The sequence below is a fragment of the Cervus canadensis genome, chromosome 29 (assembly GCF_019320065.1).
Source record: "Cervus canadensis isolate Bull #8, Minnesota chromosome 29, ASM1932006v1, whole genome shotgun sequence".
Lineage (NCBI taxonomy): Eukaryota > Metazoa > Chordata > Mammalia > Artiodactyla > Cervidae > Cervus > Cervus canadensis.
In genome coordinates, this window is record NC_057414.1 from 47149379 (window position 1) to 47168025 (window position 18647).

Below are 18647 nucleotides of genomic sequence, written 5' to 3' on the forward strand. Positions count from 1 at the left end.
GAGACCATGCCGCTCCGTGGGCAGGGCCCCCAGGAGCCGGGAGCCGCGTCACCTGCGAGTGAACTGGCCACCTTCGTCATCACAGAGCAGCCTCGCCCCGCCTGCCTCTTAGAGCACCAAGGTGGCATGGGCTTCCTTCCTGTCCCCTGGGAACCAGGGCCGCCGCCTGCTCACTCGGGTCAGGGAGGGCACCAGGCACCCTCTGACCGGGATGCAGGAAGCAGGATTCAGGGAGAGTGGCGTGTGTGGCCGCAGGTCGAGAGGTGCCCCTTCGGAGGTGACAGGTGACTGGGGACCCCTCCCACCCACTCACGACCCGCTCACCCTTCCCAAGGACTGGGACATGGCCCCGCCCGCCCACGGAGCTGGCCCCCTGGGTCACCCCACCTCCAGGGAGCCAGGCCGCTCGCCCACGCCTGGCGTCTCTGCCCAGCTGGGCCACCTGTTGAGGTCCCGGGCATCCCCCTCGAAAGAGCCGACGGGCTCTCTGTTTAGCCTTGTCCTCCCTGATTGGCAGAGCCCGGAAATTTCTAGGACAGCCACTGCCGCTCAGTCCCCGGAGGCCCCTCTTTCTAACAGTGTCCCAGTTCCCAGCTCCATCAGGCTCTGTCACCGGAATGCGTTTCCACGGGGAGTGATGCAGACACAGCTTCTCTCGGCCCCGCTTCCCTGCCCTGGAGGGGGCCCCGCCCCCCGACAGCTGCTCCAGGAAGGAGCTTTCGGAGATGATACACGTTCCGGCCTCTCTTCCAAGGTCTCCCCAGGCACGGCTGCTCCCACAGCCTCCGTCGCTGCAGAAAGACACCACGCCCCCCCCCGCCCCGTGGGCCCTGCACCCTGCGTTCCGGCTGCCCCAGCCCAGATCCAATCAGCTGGGTTCATCACACCCACAGCCCACCTTCAGCGTACCTTCTTAGCACACGCACACGAATGCTGAAATGATCTTGGCAATTCTGCCTTTGGACCCTTCTTCCCGTGAGTCAGTCATTGCAGGAAGACCCCCCTCAGTGGCTTCTGGGATTTCATTGCCTTGAGCCACCTCTCTGAGAAGTCTCTCCCGGTGAGAAAATCCGTCTTGCAGGTTGTTTTCACGTGCGAGGATGTGTGATGGATACAAAATTCAGCACGTAATGAAGTTGACCTCATGTTCAATTTCAGAGACACTTCATTAAACACAGACTCATTTCCTTGTTGTTTGCTGTTTGGATTTTGGAGTCAGTGGGTTTTCCTTTCCAGCGTGTAGACATGTTTGTGGGGTCCTCAAAGCTTTGAGGCTGCTGGGCCGGGGATGTAGGGCCCAGTTGCCGAAACCACACTTCTGCTTGTGCCTGGTGATCCTCACCGCCCCCTCCCTGCAAAGCTGAAGGGGGTCAGCGCGTCTGAGACCCCCGCATCCAGACCATGTGCCTCTCCTGCTGTGTCTCCTGCACCCCCGTGTGTGCCTGTCCAGTGTCCTCTTCAGCCCCAGGGCTCGGGCTGTCCTTGCACCCTGTAGCTTCGCCTGCTGGAGCCTGGGGAGAGCTGCGACGTCAGCTGCAGCAGACCTTTGTGTGTGACTCGCTGAGCATGGCTGTGGGACACGTTTAAGCCGACCTTGGGTCATCCCAGCGGGATTCAGGCCTGGCCGGGAAAAGGCTAGCTTGGAAGCAGTGGATCAGCTGCTTGCTATCATTTTGGCCTTAGATCCTACTGGGGGAACCAGGTGCTGTCCTGGTTCTGCCTGAAGCCGAATTCCAGCCTCAGGCCACCCCTGGACCTTGTCCTGAGTGTGCAGGCGGCCCTCAGCCACGACCCGGTGTGATCGGCCCCTGCTGCCTCCCAGGTGGACCTCAGGACCTTTATCGCCGAGGTTCTACCTCTGTCTGCAGAGTTCTCCTCTCTCTCTTTCCCCTTCCAGCCTCCCAGCCCACTCACTCCTATTCATACGTTGGTCTTCCTCCTACAGGAAGTCTTCCTGCCCTGTTCTGGTTCACTCAGCACCGTATCCTGCACATTTGTGTAACACTTAGGGTCACATGTGATATCCCACTTCCTCCGTGTGTGAGTTTCCTGGTGCTGCTGTAAAATGACCACAGACTGAGCAGCTCCAAACAGCAGAAATGTATCCTCTCCCAGTTCAAGATCAAGGTGTCGGCAAGAATCTTGCCCTCTCTGAAGGTTCCAGGGGAGGCTCTGTCCTTCTGTCTTCCAGCTTCAGGTGTTTGCCAGCGGTCTTAGTGCTTCTTGGCTTGTGGCTGCATCCTGCCCGCCTCTGCCTGCCTTCACAAGGCCTTTTCTCCCCTGAGCCTGTCTCCCATCTCCCTCTCTTTTCTCTTCTAAGGACCAGTCATTGGATTTAGGGCCCTCACTAAATGATCTCACCTTGAGATCCTTAACTAATTACATCTGTAAAGACCTCATTCCCAAATAAAGTCACATTCACAGATAGGGGGAGTTGGACTTGAACATGATTTGGGGGTCTACCATTCAACCAACCCACTACCCTTGACATGTCTACAAGGGTTAGACTAGGTCTGGCTTGTTGCCCCCAAAAATGCCAAATACCCAGTCTGTTGCCTGACCCTTAGTAGGTATTCAGTAAGAAATGAAGGTGCCAGTCACTCAATCATGTCTGATTCTCTGCGACTCCATGGACTGTAGTCCACCAGTTCCTCTGTCTATGAAATTCTCCAGGCAAGAATACTGGAGTGGGTTGCCATTCCCTTCTACAGGGGATCTTCCTGACCCAGGGATCACACCCGGGCCTCCTGCATTGCAGGTAGATCCATTACCATCTGAGCCACCATAAAGAATGACTACATGGATTTATGAATTAACATGGTAGCTTACCCTTGGCCCCAATTGTTTCTGAACTTTAATTCAAGAGCAAAACCCAATCCCAGCAGAGCAGGGAAGAAACGAAGCTGTTTGATTTGTCAGGGTCACTTCCCAGCCAGCATCCTGAGAGTCCGGGTGAGGCCATCTGGTCTACCCCAGCGGCCCTTGTGTTTAAAATTCAAATGCCCACAATGAGCCCTCCCACGTGGGACAGGGCAGACAGAGCCACCCCAGGGCCCACCTGCTCACACATCTCGGCCGCCGGGGCCTGGCTTCCCGTGGCTCCAGGTTTACACCTCCTCCAGGACCAGACGCCACTGCCAAGGGAGCTTGTTCAGTGACTGACAAATCCTAAATGCCAGCTGTCATCGCTGGCATCTCTGCCATCTGGACCCAAGCGAAGCGCAGCCTGCCCATCGTGGGGCCACAGTTAAGGCCACTTGAGACCTGGCCACCTGCAGTCTTGCAAGGCGGACGCCAGGGGAGTCTTCAGGCCTGCCAGTGGGGTGGGGACCCTGAGGCCCTCTGTGTGGCCGACCGTACGCCCGCCTCACTCCGGGGCATTCGGCACTCCTCCCTGCCGCGTGCTGGACTGTCGGGGGTGGAAACACGAGCAGCTGGCACAGCCTCTACCGCGTGGCTCCCAGGAGACTCAGCACAGGTCGTGTCTCCCAGTGTGGGCGTGGTTCTGTGAGGCCACCTCCTGCCTCCCCAGCAGCCCACCCCCCAAGGTAGACACGCGTCTACGGGTACCGCGTGAATTCTGTGCTTCTGTGGCCTGTATCTGCATGAACTTGAAAAAGGTGCCTGCCCCTTTCTCAAGGCCCTTTACTTGCAGCCGAGAGCCGAAATCACCACCAGAAACATATGGCTCTGTGACGGCCATGACCAGATGGTATCCTCTGTAGTTGTTCAGTGCGCAGCCTGCACAACTGTACTTGGCGGGGCTGAATGCCCACCTCCTTTACCCTCCATGGCTCCCACTGCAGGAAGCTTCCAGAGGAGGGTACTTTTGGGGCATGTTAAAACTGCTCTCCTGCCCTGTTCAGAAAACACGTTTGAAGAGAGCACAGCTGGAGAACAGCTTTTTTTCATCACACAGAATCTTACCAAGAGTCGATGTTGTGCCCTGTAGGGAGATTCAGGGAGAATGGGCATGATGTTTGACCCTGAGGCTTGGGCGAGGCTGGAGGGCACCCCCGTGTACAGACTGTGCGGGGGGCCCCTTGTTAGGAGGATTTGGAAGGAAAGAGACTCGCATTTGGGGAAGGCTCCTTCTTGAGGCCCGGGGTGTGGGATTTCCCGGTTGGAGCCCGTGCCCAGGGATGGTGCCATTCAGATAACATCGAAATGCGCTCTTGTTCTGAGGGAATGACTCTTGCGTTGGAGTTTCTATTGCTTTTCACGCGTTGCTACCGAGATTGCGGGTTTCCATCAGCCTGAGCCTGCCTTTCCACTTCCTAGGCCTAGCTAGCTGTATACAGTAGGCACTCCACAACGCTGAGCTGCCCTGCCCTCTGCGGATGACAGGGACTGACCCAGAGACCTTCACTCGAAACCCTGCGGTCTTCCTCAGCCCCTGACGCTGCCACCCCTGTTCTCCATGCTGTGTTCCTTGCCCATTTTGCTCCATTCCATGTGGTGCCATGCTGGGTAACCCCCAGGATGCAGTCACAGTCTCCTGGGGAGATCCACACGTGGGAATGCTGATGAGAGCACTTCTCCCTGTTGTAGGGGAGCACTGCCCTCACCTGCTCCACAGAGTCCCTGCAAGGAAGGTATGAGTGTTCCCACTTTGCAGATGGGAAAAGTGAGGCTCTGAGAAGCTAAGCTGGTAAGTGCCTGGGTCGGGATTCAAACCCAGGTCTGTCTGTGAATGAAACTGAGATGGGTCATGATGGGCAGGGAGCCAGGGGCTATTCAGTTCCTGAACTAATGCAGGAGAGAGGAGTTCGGACTGTCCTTCAGATCGGAGATGAAGGAGTCTCGTGTTTTCTCATCGAGCAGGATGACAGACACACAGGTCGGGGCAGCCTCGAGTGAGTCAGGAGTTGTTCAGTGAGTTGGGAACTGCTGAGAGGCTTAAGAGGGAACCATCAGCCTGAGGGGGGGGGTGGTCCTTACAGGAGGCGGCAGTGGGCACATTCAAATGATGGCCCTCCCTTAGGATGGTTGGTGTTAACGTGTGCTGCCTACCCGGGCTCAGGTGGGTTCTTTGCTAACTCCTCCTGAAGTCCACAAGGCGTGCCTTGCTATTATTACCACTTTGCCAAGCGGGACCCTGAGGTTCCAAAGGTCAGAGTGCCCTTGGGGTCAGAGCAGAGCCAGGATCTGAGCCGGGCTCTGTGTGACACCCTTACCCACGATGCCCGAACACCCCCGCCCTGTGTGGCCAGTAGGGAGGGTGCCAACTGCGTCCGGACAGCCACACTGTCCCCAACAAGTTTCCCCAGCGTGGGGGACAGCTGAAAGGCTGTCGTGGGGAGGGGGGTGTCATCTGGGCGGTGGGCAGAAGAGCTGGCCCTCGGTAGGGCCTCATGATGGAGAGCAGGACAGGTTTGCCTTGGAGCCAGGCAGAGATGGGTGTCAGGGGCCACGTGGGTCCCCGGGGAACCAAAGGGCTCCGGCCCCTCAGAGCGGGCATCGTCGTGGCAGTTTCGAGGGGCTCCTGCAGGGGGGCGTGCAGGGGCAGAAGGTGAGGCTGCGGCGGCCTGGGGAAGCGGCCGGAGTGGGTGGCGGGCTTGTACCCGAAGAGCCAGGGAGCCCTCCAGCCGGAGGAGTTCAGAGGCAGGAAAAGGGGTGGTCAGTAGACAGTTGTGTCTGTGTTCTGGTTGGGGAAGGTGGGGGATGGAAAGTGAAGAGGCTAGTAGGGGATCCGCCCCCTTGAAGCACCGCGTGCCCAGCTCTGCCCCCCCCTCCTGCGGTTCCCAGGTGCTGGCTCCCCGCCAAGCGGATGGCGGTTAATGCGATAGCTCCCTGGGGCTCTCGGGTCCCACCGCAAGCTGTGGGCCTCCTCCAATCTGACCTCACAGGAGTCCCGGGAGGCCTGCGGCTTGTTCTCAGCGCGCTGTGATGTGAGGGGGCCTGAGGCTCAAAGAGCCCAGTCTCCGACTAAGGCCAGGCCAGCACGTGACCTGCGCACAGGCTCCCAGGCCTGGACTCCAGGCCATGTTCAGTCCCAGACCTGGGGCTCCTATCCGGCAGGCTGACCCCGGGGCTGGAGGCAGAGCCAGTGCCCAGGGACTGAGTCCCTCCTCCCAAGTTCCTAGAACACCCTGGACTGTGGGCATCCAGGATGGTGTGGTCTGCCCGGCGTCAAGGCGTGTGTCCACCGCGCTGGGCCTTTCCAGGAGGACAGGGGCACACCCACGAGTTCTTTCGTGCGGCCTCCGATGTGCAGGCCGAGGGCTCGGGAGTGGGGCAGGACACCTGTGTGTCCTCCGGCCGTAGCCCCCCACCTCTCAGGAGCTCCCTGGCTCCTCCGTCCCTGCAGGGTGATGTTCTCGGCTACTGCCCAGAGCTGGGTCCCAGCAGCCCTGTCCCTCCTCCTGACCGCTGGCCCGGGTTGTGGGGCTGCTCCCGCAAAGCTGAGGCCACGGGATTCCTGCAGGTGGCAGACTCAGCGCTGGGCAGAGCTGATCTTCAGTCCTGGAACCTGGAGCCCCGTCCACGCGTTCTCAGTCCGCATCCCGGGCCTCTCCCTGCGGCCGGGACCCTTCCCCTTTACCCTGCCCTCCCACCAGCCAGCCCCTGAGGACCCTGGACAAAGCCTCCTCTCCGCACCCCCCCCCATCCCCAGCGACTCTTCCCCTCCCCCTGACTTACTTCCGGGGCAGCGGGGACTCCTGGAGGGAGGCAGCCCGGAAGGTGGGGGGCTCCAGGGGGTTCCCCTGCTCCCGGTGCTGGGCGCTGCGGGCGGCGATCAGCTGGCGACGCGCCCGTCCTATGGATGGTGGGAGGTTTTGGCCACCGAAGCAAAGTTGGAGCTTTTGGGGTTTCTTTCCTTTAAGAAAAAAAAAAGCTGTGCCAAACGGCGTTGGTGTGGCTGCAGGGGGAGCCCGCAGCCCCTTCCTCCCCACCTCCCCCCTCCCCAAGGAGGCCGGGCTGGAGTGACCTGCCCTCTTCCGCTGGAAGCGCCCCCTCCCCGCCCGCCGGCCGCCCCCTCCGCCGGCCTGCGGTTCCTCTGCGCGGCGGGCGTCACGCCGCCGAGCCGCCGGCAGCTTTGTGGGCTCCGCGCAAGAGCGAGGGGGGCCCCGCGCGCCCCCGGACCGGAGGGAGGGGTCGCCGCGCCTCCCGGGGTGGCCGCGGCTGCAGGGAGCGAAGAGAATCGGCGGCTTCTGTAAAAAAAAAAAAAGCCCTTCGGGAAGGAAAGAAAAAGGAAAACTGCTGCCTCATGTCTCCGCCGGCCGAGGGCCCCGCGCCGGCCGGGGCGCCGCGTGCGGCCGGGCCCCGCGCGCGCCGCGCCCCCCGCGCCCGCGGGCCGCTCGCCGTGCCGGGGCGCCCGGGGCCCGCCCGCGCCGCCGCCGCCGCCGTGCATGACTCCTGCCTCCCGCTCGCGCCCGCTCCGCCCGGCCCCCCGCTCCGAGCCCGCCCCTCCCGTTAGCCTGCCCCCAGCTGCCTCCGCTCCTCCTGCGCCGGCTCGCCGTCTCCACGCTGCCTGCCTGGGTCGGGCGAGCTGGGGTGATTAATTGGCTACGATGATGAACGTCCCCGGCGGAGCCTCGGCCGCGGTGATGTTGACGGGCTACAATAATGGGCGCTGTCCCCGGAACTCTCTCTACAGCGACTGCGTTATCGAGGAGAAGACCGTGGTCCTGCAGAAGAAAGACAATGAGGGCTTCGGATTCGTGCTCCGAGGGGCGAAAGGTAAGAGCCGGCGGCTCCCGGCCTGGGTGCTTCACATGTGTGTGTGTGTCTGTGTGTGTACACGCCTGTGTGAAAAACGTTCCCCAGCTCAGAAAGAAGCCCTTTTCCTGGGGGTACTCGGTTGCTAGACAACCATGTTCTTTCACATCCTGCCTTTTTAAACACCGGGGCTTCCTTTAGGAATATTTCCAATTTTCTGTACACAGTATTGCTCCGAACAAGCTCCTTCTCCTCTCTCTCGCTTTCCTCTTTCTCTCTCCCTCCCCCCCCCCACTTTTTTTTAATTCATGGGTTTCATCTGTGTTTTGTGGCTTGGTTCAGTCTGGTTGTGACTGGCTTCGGAGCTCCTGGTGTCAGTCGCCCAGAATTACCCAGTCCCGAGTTTCCTTCAGGGATTTCCGAACTGCCCCGTTCTGGGAGTGGGCTTCGGCCCCCCGAGTGCAGCAGGCGGCTGGGTGCCCGCCTCTAAGGTGACTTTGCAAAGGGAATGTGGCAAGATGGTCCCCTCCGCCGTGGCCCAGCCAGCAGCACACACGTCACGTGGCCCACGGTGGGGGGCTCCGGGAACCTGGTCCGCGGCAGTGCGGCCCCCCGCAGCCCTGAACTCGGGAGGGCCCCCCCCACTGCCAAAATGAAACAAAATGGCATCTCCTCCCGGTGAGAGGAGACATCTGTGCCCCGCGCGTGTGGGGAAACCATGTGCAAGTTTGATCTCGGAGCCTCAGGGCTGCACTGGGGGGTCCCGCACTGTGCTGCGGGGGGAGGCGTCCTGTCCGGAGCCAGCCCCACCTGCTCCAGGCTCCGGCTGCCCAGGCAGCGGCCTGTCCACGGGGAGGGGGAGATCGCTCTGCCCCTGAGAGTCCATGACTGAGAGGTGTCTCCCCTCCCCCGGCCGAGGCCGACTTCCTCCCCCTCCCCCCCCACCCCCAGCCCCTTGGGACCACCTAGGAGGGTCCACCTCTTGCCCCAGACTTTGGCTCCGCAGCTCTGGCCCCAGGAAGCCAATGCTGGCTCTGCTGAGCAGCGGGGCCCCAGCCCTCCTGCGGACGCTGGCCGCAGAGTGGCCACAGGGAGCCGGGCTCCCGGCAGAGAGGACTCATAAGCAGATTGCAAATCTGCAGCCACCCACTGGGTCAGCGTTCTGCTCCGTCCACGCTCCAAGTTGAATTCCCTTGGTTGCGAGTCTACGTAGATGTAAATTTGGCAAGCGGTTCAGTGTGGTGTTTCTGTAGCTCCATGTGGTTATGGGGGGAACTTTTCCATTTTTAGAACTGAAAATGTTTAGTCACTGATGCTTTTAAAGAAAATGACAGGCATGTACATATAGACATGGACAGGGGAGCACGGTATCCTGTGTGTTTTCGGCACAGAGGCCGAGAGGCACCAAAAAGCAGTTGGGTCCATTGCTTGAGTTGGTGTCGGCCCATGACCATGAGTGTCAGCCCCTTCCCAGGGGAGAGCTGGCCTGGGCCACCTGCTTCCCATGGAGACACAGGGCCTGCTTCCTCCCCGGGTCCCGTGGGAGGCCTGGGCTAACCTGCAAACATTTCCCAGCCGTGTAACGAGGTACGCCTTGTCTTCCCAGCGGATACGCCCATCGAAGAATTCACGCCCACACCGGCCTTCCCGGCCCTGCAGTACCTGGAATCTGTGGATGAAGGCGGGGTGGCGTGGCAAGCCGGACTGAGGACCGGGGACTTCTTGATTGAGGTAGGGACACTGGTGTTCGTCTCCTTCTGCCTGGGGAGAGCGCCGGCTCTCTTGGGGTTGGGTCTGTGGTCTTGGCGGCGTGGCCAGTGAGCCAGGCTGGGGGCCCTTGTGGAGGCTGCCTTGGCCGGGGGCTTCCTCGGTTGTTTCCACCTATGGTGGATGTCGTTTCCTGCGGACATCACGTTGGGATTGTCTTTGAGGCCTTGGCTTTATCTCTTTGGAGGCTGGCAGTGTCTGCAACTTGGCTGTTGATCTTGAAGTAGAAAGTAGAAGTAAGAGGAAGCTGGTTGCCCTGCTGTCAGGGACCTGTGCGGGTCTGTGGGTGGCTTAGCTGTGACTGTTTGAACAGACCCAAGAGAAGCCGCTGCCCGTGCTTGTGCCCCGAGGGCAGGTGGAAAGCTCGGTGCCGTGGGTCTCGCTCCTGTGAGGTCTGTCATGTCGGTGGTTGAGAGTCTTGATTTTCAAGTCGAAGTAACTGGCCTGTCAGATGGGTGATGGTCTTCAAGGACCGAGGAATCTGGGCAAGTTGGGTGGCTGGAGCTGATGGTGCCAAAAGGAAGCTTGTAGATTTAGATGCTGTGAAAACCAGCCTTTGCTAATAGGTGAATGGAGGGAGCCCTCTCGTCATTTAAGAAAATCCCACTAGACCTGAGTTCTGAGCCGCTTCAGGTCTTACCTGGAGTTGCCGTGCTGGTACGCATGAGATGCCAAGCTGCTGGCACACCTGAGCTCCCTGCCTTCTGCGGGTTTAGTGTCACTTTCAAAAGGAACGTGTTACTCTTTGGAAATATCAAGAATAGAAGAATACGTTGTGCCTTGAAAATATTCTAAGACGCTTGGTAAGCTCAGATGGCCCCCACGGGGAGTTCACGTCTCCTGGAAGAGCGTTCCTCGGGGCTCACCCTCAGCCATGTGTCGTCTGCTCTGGAAGGGCCCCGCAGGTGGAAAGAATGGGTGCACGATCTCCAGCCTGTGCTCGGGGCCCCCGCCGTGGGGCCAGCCAGGACACTTGTTCATTCTGGAAAGGAGGAGATCCAGGTCATGGCGAGATGGCCGCTTGAAGCCATTCGTCTCTGATATGCCTCAGCTTCCAAGAGTGCTTTCTGAGCTGCAGTTCTGTTCCTGATCTCCTGGGTGTTTCTAAGGAGGATGTTTCTAAGGATGGAAATCTGAAGGAAAGATGCTGTTAGAAGAGAGACCCAGGTGAAATGGAGAAGGTGCTTTACTTTATTCCAGGCATTGTGTGTTGATGTCCCTTTATGTGCTGGGGGAAAAAAAAATGTATTTAAGTGATTGCTGACCAATCAGAGCCTGGCTCAGATGAAGAGTTGTGCTTCTTCAGGTTCTTGTTCATTTAAACTGTGGAATGCATATCCAGCATGGTGGAGACCGGAGCCCGCGGTGATTTCACGGGTTAACTCGATTTGTAACCTCATGAAAATGCGGAGAGACTGGGTTGAATCATCTTCTGTAGGATGCAGTTGTGATGTAAGTTCCCTTCCCGTGTGTGTGTATGGGTGTGTGTGTGAGAGAGAGAGAGAGAGAGAGAGAAAGAATCCAGTAGGGTGACAAAGCTGTTGCTGGTTCTTGGTTTTAAATAATAAATGAGGGCTGCAGATGCAGGAGCGTCCCTGTTAGTGAGGCTCGTCAGATTGTTTCCTTGATAAACTAGTCAATAAAGAAGCGTGGGGCGGCCGTGGAGCGTGCGCTGGGCCCACCCCTCTCCCAGGCAGCAGAGCCGCACTGGGTTGGCAGACGGGTCTGCAGTGCTCGCCTGGGCCGGGGGAGAAGGCAGGCCGCCCGGATCAGCTGGAGGGCTCCACGGAAATCAGGAGCATGAAGAATTTGTGCCCTTCTGTTTTCAAAGCACCTCCTCTGACATTGCTTTTAACCTCTGATATGCAAACATGTTTGCCATTTTGGAACTGCTTTCATATTCCAGGTGACCTCTGAATTCCAGGATTCCAGGCATCCTGGCCCAGAGCTGCCTTAAGGTTCTGTTGGTCTTTTTATGACCTGGAGGAGGGATGGGCCCCAGACAGCCCCAGGCCCTATCAGGCTGCTCCCCAGGGGTCCTCCTCTAAAGAGGGCACGGGCTGGGGGAACGCTGGGAACCCGCTCCTCCTGTTTCATGCCAAGGTTTCATTCATGGGGGCTCAGAAATTCTCCTTCAGGTGCTTGGGTTTGAAAGACCAAGGCTCTCCATTGACTTGCTTTCCTCGCTGCCCGATCCCACCCCTGGAATAGTAAAATCACTTATAGCCCTAGAGGTGCATGTTTTTTCCAACAGAAAATTTTTCTACTATTTTCAGTGAAAAGCTTCAACCTTGGAGAGACTGTTTAGACTCGCATGCTTTGGTGAATCTTTGGCTTGAATGGAAGCCATGCTGGAGGCTGGGGTTTCTGGGCTCTTGGTCAAGTGCAGGGTCCTAGCTTCAGGCTGCAGGTGCGGGCGGGCGGGCCACATCCGTCCACATCCCTTCCTCCCACACAAGCCTTCCTTTCACTCTGCTGTTGGAAAGGAGCGCAAAGCCTGTCCGATATTTATTTTCTCTATAAAGACCCATGCTGCAGTCTGAACTTTGGGACCGAGGGGCAGCTTCTGAAGCGAATGCTCCCTCTCTAAAGTCTTCAGCATCTCCCGAATGTCATTTTCCCCTCTTGGACTTTGTCAGGACGCACACACTGTCATCTGGCCGGCATTGACCCCTGTCAAGAAGGGTTTCCTTTGTGCGTGCATTTCTGGGGTGCCCACGCTCTAAATTTTCTCTCTCTGCCCTGACTTTTGGGAAGAAGGAGCCTGTCTTTAGCTGTTGGTACTGTTTCTTTGATGACCACGCCCCTCCCCTCCCGCCAACAAGCCAAACTTTGAGTAGAGCTCTGTGGAAAAAGGCTGTCTTCCAGCTGGGGATGGGTCTTAGTGTGAGCAGTGTGAAAAGTGGAGGACAGTCCTCAAGGTGGAGGACAGGGGGTGGGTGCTCCATGCATGGGGACGTTCAAACAGGTGGCTCCACAGACCACGCGTGTTTACCATGTTCACATCAGTTTGATGGGCCAGAGCCCCCTGGATGGCCGGGGACACTGAAGCTTGCCCAGAGCACTCTTAGGGGCGGCGGGAGTGGGCACAGTGGGAGCCGAGTGTCCCTTTGGGACCTGGGGGGAGGTGATGCTCAGAGAAGTGGGTGGGGGCAGTGAAAGTCCGGCGGGAGAAGCAGGTGGCAGAGTCAGGGCACATTTCCTCGCTTGCGGGTCAGATGTGAGGTTGGGGCCACCATCCGGCCAGGAATGATTCAGGCCCACGTCTGTTTTGGTTACAACAGGAAACCCAATTGAATACTGATGAGGCTTGCCGGAGGGTTGAAATTGAAGGGTCCAGAGGCAGAGTCCGCCTCAAGTGCAGTGTGTCGAATATACTCCGTCTGCTGTTTCTTTGAGATTATCTGGGTGAAGGTTCCTCAGCCCCCACGAGGTGGGGCAGGAGGGGCCGCTTATGAGAAGTCATCAGGAGGACGTAGATGTCACGGGTGACAGTTTCGTGTGGAGTAATTCAAGAGATTGGAGGTGGGGATGCCATTTGGATTCCTGCAGGGACTCAACAAACTGGAGCAACCCCCAGCCTCAGCCAGTGAAACTCGGCTGGGCACCAGCGTCACCTGCAGACCTCCCAGAGACCCTGAGACCTGGGCTCAGCCCACACCTACACAATCAGAATCACGAGGCAGGAGTGTCGGTGTTTTTAGGGTGCTTCAGTGATGATGCCAGGGGCTCCAGTGGGCAGGCAAGATGAAGACCAGCTGGCCTCATTAGGGTGGCTCTTTGAACCTTTTAATTTAGCATTCTAACAAAAAATTAGAAGCAGGCACTGTGCTTATCTCGTTGTCTCAAGACCAGGACTGGCTTTCTTCCACAGACCTCCCCATTTGGAAGTCTGAGTTTTTTTTTCCTGCTTTACTTTAGTATAATCTAAAATATCTTATATCTCAAGACTTGCTCATAATACAGCTAAACAATAAACATCCAAAGAGCCAGCAGCGTTACAGTAAATACAACAAAAGGCTCATATCCTTATCTAGAATCATCAAGGGTGTGTCTGCCAGGCATTTCACTACCCATGCAGCCGTCATAATAATCCTATAAAATAGCATCCGTGTCATCTCCATATTGCAAATGAGTCTGAGGCTCCGAGAGGTTCAATCACTTGCCCAGGGTCACACAGCTGGTGAGCTGGAAGTCCAACCCAGGCTGTCTGTGTCAAGACCACCACTGCTCAGAGATGCCGAGAGATGGTTTGATGCGCTGAATGTGTGCATAAGCATGGAGTAAGAAGAGGTACAAACGATGAGATGCCAGTGTTACTTTCAAATTAGCAAACACTTTTTTTTTTTAATTACTGTACCCATCGCTGGTGACAGCACTTCTAGGTTGCTACACGAAAGAATAAATTGCCGTAAAGTTTTTAGAAATCAATGTGACCGTATATAATAAGAACAATAAAGCTGAACCAGGAATTTTACATCTAGGAACCCATCCTAAGGGAATGATCTTAAAAAAACCAGGAAGAGATCACAGTGCCTCAAAAAGAAAGGGGTGGCAGTAGAGGGGAATGGTTAAGGGGGTACCATGCATCTGTTGTGGATTTATAAGAAAGCATCAGAAATTATGCTTGCAAGAAGTTCTTCCTACCAACAGGAAACAGTTGCCTCATATTAGGTGAAGAGGGAAGAATTAAAGTTATCTGCACAACATCATCTAAATTGTACCACCTCCCTCCAAAATAACCATAGAAAAATAAGGAAAGAAAGTGTTAACCCGTAGGTGATGAGATCACTTGTGGTTATTTTCTGTTTGGCAGACTTCTATTTCTCAGATTTTCTAGAACGACAGTATTAATTGTTGACGGGGATTCATTTCATAAACAGAAAATTATTCCTTAGAAGAGGCCATCTCATGTAGATGAGCGCTATCTTAGCCTTCATGCCCCAGGAGTTACTGTTTGCTTTCAGGGCAGCACTTTTCCTGGGCATTAAGTGTTTTCCTGGGGCTACCCCTCCCCAGCTCCATGTAGCACTGGAGACTCCCATGGTTTTTGTGATTGTTGTCTTCGTCCTGAAGTGGCCAATCTCGTTTTTGTGTTCATTTCCCTAAATAGGTTTTCCCTTGCAATTAAAGCAGGCAGCAATATCCTTCATCCTTGAAAAGTGATGCTTGAGTTTGCTAATTACTTTTCCTCGTATTAAATACTTGTACTAAAGATGGCCTGGAACTGTATTATAATCTTGGTTTACGTTGAAGCGAGGACGCTGAGGGAGGCCCTGGTGTTTTCCTTAGGGGCCATTTGAGTACCTTATAAAATGTTTGTCAGACTGCTGCTTGAGAACTGAGACTTAGAAAATGTCATGCAGACCCTAGAGCCTGTTCATCCAAATCGTTACTTTCAACCCAGCAGGAGGTATAAACAATTGTTACAACCTGGTGATAATCGGTCAGCCTCCTCAGCTTGAAAATTAAGTATTACAGGAGGAGAGTAAATAAAGTCCAGGTGATTTCTGATCAGTGGTTCTGCACATCCCCAGTCGGCACGTGTTCCCTGGGTCTCGGCATCCCTGTCAGCAAAATGGGTGGTTGTGTGAGCTCCGTCACCGGAAACCAACTACAGTCATCCCTGGGTGTGTCTGCGGGGGAATCAACATGGGGGGGTGTTGATTCCAGCACCCACCACAGAGAGCAAAATCTCTCAGTGCTCACTGCCCTGGTCAGTCCTCTGTATCTGAGGATTCTGTATCCACGGAGTGGAACCTGCAGGCGTGAAGGGCCGACTGTGCATCTATTGAAAAGAATGCGTGTGGACTCACACAGTTCAAACACACGTTGTTCGGGGGTCCCCCTTATGTGCCACCCGAGTTCTAAACGCGTGGGCTGCTGTTAGCGCATCTTGTTGGCTGGGAGATCGTGGAGGGCCAGCAGTGCTGGGCATAGCATCCTGTCAGTATTTGTCGCTGATCATCATCTTGTCCTTCATCATCATTAATGATGCCTGACTCAGGAGATGAAGCCAGTGACAATGAGCTGAGCCAATGATAATAAGTCATACACAGAAAACAGACACGGCTGCCGGGGGCGTGGGGCGGGATGAAGTGGGAGTTTGGGGTTAGCAGACGCGAGCTCTCATATATAGGGTGGACAAAGAACAAGGTCCTCCTGTCCGTGGGGGTATCCCAAGTGGTGATGGTGGCACAGAACCCACCTGCCAGTGCAGGAGACGCAAGAGGCGAGGGTTCGATCCCTGGGTTGGGAAGATCCCCTGGAGGAGGGCATGGCAACCCACTCCAGCATCCTCGCCTGGAAAATCCTATGGACAGAGGATCCTGGTGGGCTACAGTCCATGGGGTCGCCAAGAGGGACAACTTAAGTGACTTGGCACAGCACTGTATAGTTAGGGAACTATATTCATATGCTGTCATAAACCATCGTGGAAAGTATATAAAAAAGAATGTGTATGTGTGTATACACACACACACACACACACACACACACGTATGTACGTGTAAGTATGTATAACTGAACTGGGCTTCCCTGGTGGCTCATGGGAAATGAACCCACCTGCCAATGCAGGAGACTCCGGTTCAATCCCTGGGTCAGGAAGATCCTCTGGAGAAGGAAAAGGCAACCCACTCCAGTATTCTTGCCTGAACAGGGAGCATGGTGGCTACAGTCCGTGGGGTCACAGGAGAGTCGGACACGACTTAGCGACTGAACACCACCACCAAAGTAACTGAACCACTTTGCTGCACAGCGGGAATTAACACAACATCGTAAATCAACTATCCTTCCGTAAAAAATCATGTTGTAACGATGACAGCTGGTTGTTACCCCCATCCTTTCGAGCGTGTAGCCGTTACAGAGCACGCCCACCATGGGCCAAGCACATACAGTTGGGCACTTCCGGCCAAGAGGGCACTGGCTATAGCTTCCTGGTGCCTCTCTGTGGAAAGGATGCCAGCGAATGCAGCCACCTGCCCCGCCCAACCCCAGGCCCCAAACATCCTTGGCAGGCATACCTTCAGATTTGGCTTGAATTTCTGCTCCCCGGGCACTCACTGCCTTGCTCAATCCTGTTTTGGCACAAGCCTGCCTTTTAGGTAATCTTGGAATTTCTGCTCCTGATTCCCATTTTACCCTCTAGTGACAAATCCCAGGGCTGAGGCCAGAGCCCTCTGTGATTTCCCGAGTGCCAGCATCCTTGTCAGCCATGCCCCATGGCTCACGTGTCTCTGTCCTGCCTTCCAGGATATCATGAGAGGCTTCATCGCATGTCCTGCTGGTGGCCTGTGTGGCCAGTCCAGGAACTCTACCACTCCCTTACCCCGCAAAATTCTTAATTTCTTATTTAAGTCATTTTAAGTGGGTATTTAATTCAGTAAGTTGAAGAGGAAATCCCAGCTGATGTTAGCAAGAAGCTAGGGCTACTGGTAAATTCTTGACCTTGAATCACATCGGTACTTTGATGGTCAAATTATGTCAGATTCATGTTAAACACAAGCAGGGCCTCACAGTTGTCCTGGGTCCCTCAGAACATGGAGTGTTTCTGTTCTGAAGCCTTGCAGCTTCTGACTGTGTTAGTTTTGGAAGAGCCCCGGGACCCCGGCTCGCTTCCCACTCCAGTTCCCCAGCGCCTGGGCCGCCAGCTCCTGAGCCATGCAGGGGAGGAGGCAGTGGCCGTCTTCATCTGCCTCTCCATCCCCTTGCCTGGCCTTTGCTGAGGTCTCAGCCTGCAGCCATCTTCTCAGTGATGGTTGAGAGACATCCCTTTAGTAGCAAATAGAAGTCAGCACAGAGGAGCTGAGCTGAATTTGTTGTTTGCCTTCAGAAGATACCAGTGCCCAGGGCAAACTGCTGTCATTCCAGTCTTTGCCCTCCACGGCTCCTACCACTGGGGTCTTTGCTGTCTAAGGCCATAGCCCTGGGATCTTTGCTGTCTAAGGCTCATTGCACTGAAGTCTTTGCTCTCTGAAGTTTTAAAGAGGCCACTGCTCTAAGGGAAGTGCCTGGGAAGCTGGACCCCTTTCCTGCACGTAGACATAAGCCCCTCCTGTACCTAGAAAATAGTTCGCTTTGTCCTCCATATTGGCTGAGAACAGGTGGTCCAGGCTGAAGAGCAGCCCAGAATCCTGCTGAGAAGGTGGATGCGGGCGGTTTAGCTATTGCAGATCTGAAGTCTTGGCTCGTTCATTTTGGGGTTCTAATTTGAAGCATCAGTGATTTCAATTTCAGGCTAAAAAAAGATTCAGAATCACTTCAGGGGACCACGGCTGCTGTGCTCAGGGCTCGGTGGGACTGGCAGATGGCAGTGCAGTGGGTCGGATAGAGACGGAACGGAGCCACGGTCAAGGGCACAGGCTGTGAGTGTGATCTGGGGCAGAACTGAGGGCCTGTCGCTCCGTCACTGTGTGAACTTGGGCACATCCCTTCATCTGTCGGCCTCAGTTTCAAACTAAATAAAAATGTGTGTGAAGCATGCAGCTTCTGGCAGAGTGAGCTCTCAACAGCTGGTGGCACTTGTACAAATCACTTTTGCAACTTCATTCATTCACTTCTGCAGCACACATTGGGCACCCATCGCGTGCTGGGCTGGCATGTGCTGTCGGGAGAAAAGACGCGAATCAGACATGGTTCCTCGAGAAACTCAGCCTGGAAGGAGAGCAAAAGGAGGATATGGTGAAGGCCCCGATTTACATCAGGAAGAGGTCTTCATGAAAGAAGTGGTGATGGCTCAACACTTTGATGAATAAATGGGGTTCCTAAGGGCAGAACAGGAGAGGGGAGGGAGCTCCAGGGAGATGTTGGGAGGTCAGAAAGATTCAGGGCAGATTTGAGGAGTGATCAGATATTGCAGAGCTGAAGGTGACTGGGGCTTGTCCAGAGAAGGTCTGCAGTGTCAGTTTGAGTAGGGGTGACTGCGTGAGCTACAGAAGGAATGGGGGCATGGCCAGCCCTGTCCAAGGTGCTGGATCGCCGTGGGGCTTGGATCTGTCCAGGGTGCTGAAATCTATCCGCGGGGAAGGGTGGGTGGGTGGATCTCTCCAGGGTGCTGAACCAGAGAGGTGAGAGGATGCAGCCTCCCATCAGAAGGAGCCTGGTGAAAGGGCTCAGCCCTTCCCCTCCCTCATTCCCTTCTCCTCTCACCTCTGTGTCCTGTGTCCTTGGCCTTCCTGGACACAGCAGCTTATGATTCAGTGAGTGTGCTTGTCTGTGGG

At 55.9% G+C, this 18647-nt stretch overlaps 1 protein-coding gene across 3 annotated transcripts in view; it reads left to right on the top strand.

The window, feature by feature from the left end:
* Positions 1–18647, top strand: part of SHANK2 (SH3 and multiple ankyrin repeat domains 2) — a 560095-nt gene that overhangs the window by 387353 nt on the left and 154095 nt on the right. For all 3 annotated transcript variants that reach the window (XM_043452087.1, XM_043452088.1, XM_043452089.1), the window contains 2 exons: positions 7601–7683; positions 9269–9393. In XM_043452087.1, coding sequence (XP_043308022.1) covers positions 7601–7683; positions 9269–9393 — 208 coding nt within the window. The remainder of the gene's footprint in view (positions 1–7600; positions 7684–9268; positions 9394–18647) is intronic.